The sequence below is a fragment of the Natator depressus genome, chromosome 7 (assembly GCF_965152275.1).
Source record: "Natator depressus isolate rNatDep1 chromosome 7, rNatDep2.hap1, whole genome shotgun sequence".
Lineage (NCBI taxonomy): Eukaryota > Metazoa > Chordata > Testudines > Cheloniidae > Natator > Natator depressus.
The window spans coordinates 90,093,336-90,102,042 of record NC_134240.1 but is presented as its reverse complement, the minus strand read 5'-3'; the positions used below and the strand labels follow the sequence as shown (position 1 = coordinate 90,102,042).

Genomic DNA, 8,707 nt, shown 5'->3' with positions numbered 1-8,707 from the left:
TGATTTCCCCTCACATGGGGTATAAAGACCTTTAAATAATGTGAGTGCCCCCTTTTGGAGGGGGCTCATTGATTGATAGCTAGACCATTTTACACGGGAGACCGTGGCAGTCTTAATTCTGTCTGTCCCACATGAGTCCACTGTGCTCCTCTCTCCAGGCCCTGCCCCATCTGGCTCCTCTTGACTCAGGCCTTTGACCCTGGAGACAGGTCTGTACGTGGGTAGAGTCCTTCTTTGGCGTCACGCATCTGTGGTGGACTGTCAATAGCTGCTGTTCCGTGTGGCAGCATCTCTCAGCCTCCTGACACTGTCTAGGGGACCACCTTGGGCTGACAATTTCAGCCCTGCCTCTGTGCGTCTCCCTTCTCTACAAGCAGCTTTTCTAGTTGCTGCAGGCTGGGGTGCACCCCAGCAAGCTCTCTGGGGATGGCTAAGCTGCAAAAAAAACCACCCACAGCAGGCTGTCTCAGCTGATGTGGGTTCATGGGGTTGGGCATGCAGGGCTGTAACTGCAGTGTAGATTTTCAGGCTCAGGATGGAGCCTGGGCTCTAAGACCCTACAACTGGGGAGAGCCACAGAGCCAAGCCTCCAGCATGAGCCCAACCAGCTGCACTGAACTTTTACATGCCCTACTATCCCAGCCCAAATGATGGGTCAGCCCCGGGGTGTTTATGACAGCATAGACATATCCTCTGCCGACAGGAATTCACCCTCTATGCTCCCCGCTCTGCCCTTATAAGAGCTCCCCTTCACAGGTGTCTCTTGTTTCCTTGGAAATCTCCCTCTAACTGAGCTCCGGTAACCTTTATTCGATCCAGGCACTTGTTTTCTAATAATTAACCCTTATACTCAGCAAACTGGTGTAGTCAGTGACTCCCAGGTGGGTCAGCAAAAGGCAGTCAGTCACTGGCAGACTGGGCCATGACTCCCCTGAAAGGGGCCAATTTTCCCATGACAGGCTCCAAGGTGGTTGGTACTGGAATATAAATGTTAGTATGAAGCATTGCGGAAGGGGCAGGGCCATCTCGATTCTCAGAACAGCTTCTGAGTAGGACTCTGAGAGGAGCAGATTATTTTGTATTCTCCTTCCGCACCTCAACCTCCAGACCCGTCTCTTAGCTGCCTCAAAAGTCAGGTTGGGACTCCTAACAGGCCCAGAAGACTGCTTCGTCAGCTACGGGAGTACATCTGACCTAGTCAATCCCTAGACCATACAAGCTGAATACCTCAGCTGACTGTGTTCGACGGCCTGTGAAAGGCCCGGGTTCTAGAACACCATTGTTGAAAAATCTGTTGCACAGAAAATAGCTGATGACAGGGAACTTAACAGTCAGTTTTACCAGTGTTGTTGTTTGAAGCTCACTTTATTGTTGTATCATATTATTCAGATACATGTACAGATTTTGTTTTATTTCACTGTGAACTCTGTCTTGACAGAACAAAATAACTTGAAAATGGCAAGAACAATAAATATCAAACCATTAAATCTAAAATGTATAAATATAAAACATCAGTAATTGCTGAAAAACATCATTGGAAAATCCGGCAGCCATTTTTCTCCATGTGGCATCTGTTTGGTAGGCCATTTATCTTCCATCAGCATCACCTCAGATCCAGCACAGTTATTTTTGTTTCTGTCCCAACTACATGTTTACAGGTCTGTAAAAGAAATCAACCATTATTCACTGACAGCAGCCGCTGAAGGGAATAGATCATTTGAACGTCAGGCAAAACTGCAGGAGCACCAGCTCCAGTTCCAATCCAAATCATAAAAGAGCTATTCCATACCCTGTATGTTCTTTCTGCTTTCTTCTATATGACAGCGACAAAAAAGTTACTTCAGTGTTCCCAGTACTTTCTGAGGTGCTGAGTAACAGCCCTAGATACCAACATTCTCCATTTCGCAATAGAACAGTAGGCCACTGGCAGTAGCACTGCAAATTCTCTCATACTGCTCTGCCAACGTTCCTCATCCTCTACCACCATGGCAAAACGGGTAGTTCTGACGTTATCTGGATTCACATCTTGAGGTCTTTGCTGAGATTGCTAATAAGAGTGTCAACCAGTGTTGTCAGGATGGTTTTGGAGGCTTGTCATATCCACAGACCTAAAACCCACAAATCATTTCCTATAGGCCACAAGCACCCATTAGGTGGCAGCCACTTTTATTCACTACCAAACTGGGCTGGACTCCAATGAGATTATGTGGTTTGAGGCTTCCTCTTAAGTTTTGAGCCTGTTTTATATAGGCACAAGTTTTATTGGCTCCCAGGTTTGCCTGTTAACAAGTACAGGGCTAACTTTGCAAGAATGGACTGAAAGTTTAACAGAAAAGTGACTATACATGCAAAACTGGCTATGTGTTCTTTAAAGAGAATAGTGCTGAAGGGTTAGATTTTTTGACACAGGCTATACTCTTGCACTCTCAGTTATGTATCGGAATAGGCTGCCTGTAGGTTGGCTGGATATGCAGGGAAAAGGGGGAGCTGGGTGCCCACTGTTCCCCATCTGGAACAGGTGGGCAGAGCATTAACCATACTCCCGCCCCAGTAATGCCCCAGCCAGCCAAACTGAGCTAGTTTAAGATTTGTCAGAATTTTCAGCTGATATAGGGGAAGCAGAGACGGACCGGTGCCTTTTGGGGGTATTTCAGGCAAAATGCCGCTGGAGTTTCCTCTGATCCCTACAGTTCACTCCAGATTTTGCTTAAAAATATATTCAATCATTTAGGGCTAGATTATGTTTGGAAACAGCAGAACACTGTTGGCCATAAACTGGATTCAAAACAGGCTTACCATTATGTTCTGGTTCAAGAGAGTGTGACACTGGCAGACTAGGTGCCAGCTCATGCCAAGGCCCCCTAGATCTCACTGAACACTGACAAATGCATAGCAGGAAAGCAGTCTTGCTAACCTGTGTGTTAATATTGTTAAAATAGGTGTAGATTTAGAAAAATGCGTTTAGCCTCTATGAAATGCTCATAAGTTGCTGCCTGAATTCATCTCACTCACAATAGCTGTATTCCCCATTTAAGGTAATATTTAAATGTTTGCTTTGTAACTACAGAAGCAATTGCTATGGAACTCAAGCCCCCAGAGGCAGAAGAGAAGCATTAACAAGTGTGAAATACTAGTTCATCACAAGAGATGTCATCTTCTGCCCAGCAAAAGGCGGCCCATAGACACCAGCTGAACCATTGTGCAACATCAGTGGACAAGACTTTGTGGATTGCTCCCCTCCACATCCATGAAGAGGAGGCATGCATGAGCACAGCCCATCAGCTTGAATTTTGGGGAAGGGGAATAAATCCCTGTCAAGAAGAAATTATCTTGACTGTGCTTGAACTATGAAGGGCAATCATTTTTTAGCGTAAGCAAGAGCGGCCCAGTGCTTGGCCTGGATTAGCCCTAAAGGACATATATTACAGCAGCTTTTCTTACCCTTCTGGAACCTAAGACTAACTCATTTATGTGTGTATGTTTACCTGCTTTAACCTTGTAAATAACATTTCTTTTTCTTAATTAATAAATCTTTGGTTAATTTATTACAAGATTGGCTACACGCATTGTCTTTGTATAGGATCATTAGTGCAGTTGACTTGGGGTAACCTGAATGTTGTTATTTTTGGTGTAAGGAACCATCTCTCACAAAGGCAAGCTTACCTGAGTGACAGGATAGATAGGAGTACCCAAAGGGACTGTCTCTGACTCCATGTTAAGGGCTGAAGCATTCACACTTGATCCTCGGCTGGTGAAATCTAAGTATAGAACTCACAACCAATTTCTGATGTGTGCCCTGCTTCTTAAGTCTGTCCTGACGTTGGTACTCATGCTCCTGGCAGCTTGACAGGAGGATTTTATAATGGTATAGATCAGCTTTAATACTTGAGAGTCAGAGGAGAAGGCTAAACCAGCAGACACACCCACAATGGAAGACAGAGACTTGAAACATAGGACAGACTTGTAACACTGGAAGGCAGGGTGAGCGATGTTGGACTCTGATGCGACATGTAATATCTCCATGCTTCGTGATAGCAGTTGTGTACTTGGTGCCTTGTACAGAGAAGGAAGTGAGCTAAGTAGCCTGGGATTGCCTTTTCAAAACATGGTTGTAAAGTTCAGTAGTAAGAGCCAGTGTAACGAGAGCCAAAACAATCTGGGGTGGGATTTTCAAAAGTGTTCGGCATTTGCCTAACACGGGTCCCATGGGAACGAATGGTAAACCTACCATTAACGTCAACAGGGGCAGAGTTAGGCTCATGGTCAACTTTTGAAACTCCCACCCGAAAGGAAACTAGGGCTTGGGTTCCAGTGTTTGTATTCCACTCCCACTCCCCAAGGGAGAGGCTGTACCTCTACGTGCAGCAAGTCTTTGCTCTGATTTATCAATTGTGGCTAACACTCCAGTAGCCCTGTTTCCATATTTGTGAACTCTGCCAAGAGGAGGAACATTGCCTTTATTTCAAACAACGGACTGACATTTCTAATAATCATTAATGACTATTTACCTGTTCAGTCACAGATTCTCATTATAAACCCTTTAGCCATGTAAAGAGCACACTAGAACCTTTGACCACCAGACTAACTGGAAAACTACTTTGTGGTTACTGGAATGGCTTCTGAGAGGCTGGTGGAAAGGGTGAAAGGAAGCAGAGGTTCAATAGAGAAAATTATCCTTCATGGTGGCTAGCTGTTAGCTCTGCAGCTTTATTGGACATCACAGCTGGGGAAGTCAGTTGTGATTCTTTGTTAGGAAAAAAAATCTCTTCAAGTGGTCATGGAAAACTTCTGTGGGAATTCTCTGGCCCTTTTTCTCTTGGCACGGGACTACTGACCAGCTGTTAAGAAGGACAACAGGAGTATATTTTCCATGCTTAGGGAGCACTCAGACATCCTAATGTGGGAAAGCTGCTTTTCTGGCCGATATTATATTTCTCAAGTTAGACAGAGAGCTGTTCATAACATTTACTGGTTACTGCCACTCAAGTAGTGATAAGAAGTGTAACCTTTGTTTTACATTTTACATAGAAATAATCTCAATAACCAAATTAATTTCTTTAGGTTTCTCTCTCTGCTGTGGTTACAGATAAATTAGTTTTATGGGGAACAGAGTCATAGAATGAAAGATTTTATTTAAAATAGAATAGTTGGTTAAAGCAAACACGAATTATGATGAAACTATACACTGCAGTTATATTCACATTCCAAGCTGAAAGAGTTCATCCAGGGGTGATCAGTCCCTGAATAAGAAGAATGGGTGTATAATCCTTCCATTAACCGTACCATGATGGTAAATGAGTGTGCTAGTTTAAAAGTTAGTGTGCTACCCTTTTTTATAATCACTTACAACATGGGTGGGCAAACTTTTTGGCCTGAGGGCCACACTGGGGTGCAAAACTGTATGGAGGGCAGGGTAGAGATGGCTGTGCCCCCCAAACAGCCTGGCCCCCGCCCCCATTTGCCCCCTCCCACTTCTCACCCCCTGACTGTCCCCCTCAGAAGCTTCGACCCATCCAACCCCCTCTGCTCCTTGTCCCCTGACTGTCCCTCCTGGGACCCCCCCCGCCCCAAACCGCCCCCCCGGGATCCCACCCCCTATCCAACCCCCCCCGCTCCCTGTCCCCTGACTGCCCCGACCAATCCACACCCGTGCCAACCCCCCGGGATTCCCACACCCTATCCAACCCCCACCCCCTTCCCCGACCCCTGACTGCCCCAGAACCTCCGCCTCATCCAACCACCCCCTGCACCCTGTCCCCTGACTGCCCCCTGGGACCCCCTACATAACCCCACCCACTGCCGCCCCCTTACCATGCCGCTCAGAGAGGCAGGAGCTCGCAGCCCTGCTGCCCGTGCGGCAGTGTGGCTACGTGGGAGGGGAAACAGTGGGAGAGGGGCCAGGGGCTAGCCTCCCAGGCCGGGAGCTCAGGGGCCAAGCAGGACAGTCCCGTGAGCCAGATGTGGCCCGCGGGCCATAGTTTGCCCACCTCTGACTTACAATAACATCCCTTAATTAATCAGCATTAAACCTGCCTTTTACCATATCTATATTTCTACTATCATATTTAAAATACCTTCTATTCTCTCATGGGCTATTTAATACTAAACAGTATCTTTAATTAACATCTGCATAAATGCCATTCCAATAACTATCACTGTAGATAATATGCTTCCAAAACATCCAAAACTCTTGTTAAAACCAGTTAGAACCAAACATGTTTACAACATGACCTGAGGTTATGTCTTAACTTCCCTCTAAGCTATATCACTTTACTTCACCCACAATTTACCAGGCCTCATTATCGTCAAGCCTAAATTTAAGTTCTCTACTTACATTTTAGCACAATTCTATTTAACATAAACAAACATCATTTTACAGGTGACAGAAGGAGGCATCAGGAATGCACCTGTCAGTTAGGAAAGGATCATGAACTATACATGGCCCAAAGATATGAAAATAAAAATACAGAGAAACCCAACCTAATGCTGATATAACTTTTGCTTGCAGCACAGGCACTGGTGAGAATTTGAAGGGACTGATATTTTTCTGGAAGATATGCTCTGGTTCAAACAGGAGTTAATTCTGGGAAGTGCTATGGCCTATATTATACAGGAGGTCTCACTAGATGATTACAATGATCACATCTTTGACTATTTTTTTGGAATATGTTAAGAATATTTTAAAAGTAATATACCTACGTTAAATAGTCTAGGCTCCTTAGTGTGTGGGTGAAACCCCTTCTTTTTACAAGCAGAAACTTCAAGCATGCCAGCATTAGTAAGTCTGAAGATCCCAGTGCTGGAAAGCAAAGAACAAAATTCACTTAAGGTTTGTAGCATTAAAAGAACTTGGTTCAAACAAGCATTAGTCAATCAAACACAAGTTACTGGGTTCAATACAGAGTAAGTGGGTGAAATTTAATGGTCTCTTATGTACAGGAAATCAGATAAGATAATAAAATGGTCCCTTCTGGCATTAAAAGCTATGAGTCTATGAAGTAGAAAATATCCTGCCAGATAGAGTTGATCTATACTCTGCTTTGAGTCTTTATTACTAGTAAAAAAGAAATTCTACAGAAGAACAAAGAGTCACCTGACTAAAAATCAATTCACTTTGATTAATGTTCCTAAAACTGAATAAAAAACAGACCATCAGAAATACAAGTGGAGGGGCTGGTCCTATATAAACTCTTACTCAATGATTAGTCCCTACTCACATGAGTAGTCCCACTGAAGTCAGCAGTACTACTCAGGTGAGGAACAGCTGCTCCTTTGAGTACTGAGTTAGAAAGATTGTTACAGAAGGCTTTGGGCCCATCGTTTCACATTTGCTGTACAAACTTTTGCTGAAGACTATTACTTTTGTAAGTCTGAGGAGAATAATGAAAGACCAAGTCTTATCCCCTGCCCAAAGCCCATGCAGACTGGTGTGGTGTGCGGCCCTACTACATGTACTGGAGGAGAAGGGAAAGGGGGAGAAACAGAATCCTGCCTACCCTCCACTACCCAGGTCACAGCACAGCCATGTTCCAGGTTGTTACTGCCACTTCTGGACCGCAGAAGCCATCATAGCCAGCGATGCTTCTTGTACGGGGCAGCTTTGCACGGGGGTTCCAGGGAGCTATACCTTTACCACATGTAGGGGCTATGTGGAGACAGAATGTGTATGCTGGTTGCATTCCTTTAGCCGCTGTGAGTTAAGATAACATGCAGCTCCTGGGTACAACTGTATTGCTAGTGATTACATACATGTGCTTTTTTATCATGGTCACACTTTAAGATTCTATTTATGAATTGTTTATAAAGGGTTAATAACAGATTAATCAATGTTACAGACATGAGTAAGATGTGCAACAGATGTTACAAGCATAGCAGTAGAAGGTATTATAGATGTTTATAAGCCACGATTACAAACAATCTATTGACCTGCTCCATATGCCTTTTTAAAATCATGTAGGCATTGCTCCACCCAGTATTTCCTAAGGGTTAGATTCACTAAGGGGACACAGGTGCCTATAGAGGAAGTTAGGCACCTAAGTTCAACAGTTAGGTACCACTGGCATTCACAAAACCACCACTGACCTGAAGGTACCTTCATTTCTGCTGGTAGGCATGTTCCAAGACTCCTAAATCCTGAAGGCACCCCACAGCTCACAAGCTGCTCCTGCCTGAGCCCTGGCTGGTGGGATTCTCAAACTACGTGTTCCCCTGCCTATCTCACTTGCAGGGCCCAATTCGGTAGGTGTGCTACAATATACTCAACTTGCACAAAAGACAGCCAGGAATTTTCAGGACTGGCTGGCATACATGGGTGCCCCAGAATACCCCATAGCTCAGAGATTAGGTTATTCCCCTAGGATGTGGGAGACCCAGGTTGCAATCCCCACTCGGCCTGATTTGGAACAGGAACTTGAACCCAGCTCTCCCACCTCAAAAGGGAGTGCCCTAAACTTCACTTTATTCTGAGGCAGGTATCACTCAATGGCTCCTGTTGGAGCTGTTATACTTTGTATAAATAATTACATATTCATTGGAGCAGGGACTTGAAATTGACTGTCCAACATCCCAGGTGTGTGCCCTAATCATTGGGATACATAGTCTCAGTCTCTTGCACTCATGCTGTTTCTAAGGGGGCCCTAGAATACCAAATAACTTGGTTACGACATGCACCTGGAACATGGGAGACCTACTCCACATCAGGCAGAGC

The 8,707-nt window shown here is 44.8% G+C and overlaps 1 protein-coding gene across 3 annotated transcripts in view; it reads right to left on the bottom strand.

Moving 5' to 3' along the window:
• Positions 1-1,356: 1,356 nt before the first annotated feature.
• STAMBPL1 (STAM binding protein like 1) overlaps positions 1,357-8,707 on the bottom strand; it is a 40,640-nt gene continuing 33,289 nt past the window's right edge. For 2 of the 3 annotated variants that reach the window (XM_074959028.1, XM_074959029.1), the window contains exons 10-11: positions 6,700-6,799; positions 1,359-1,660 (exon numbers count right to left, since the gene is read on the bottom strand). In XM_074959028.1, coding sequence (XP_074815129.1) covers positions 1,604-1,660; positions 6,700-6,799 — 157 coding nt within the window. In that variant the 3' untranslated portion in view covers positions 1,359-1,603. Of the gene's footprint in view, positions 1,661-6,699; positions 6,800-8,707 lie in introns of all 3 variants that reach the window. The other variant, XR_012640320.1, reaches the window with a different exon arrangement.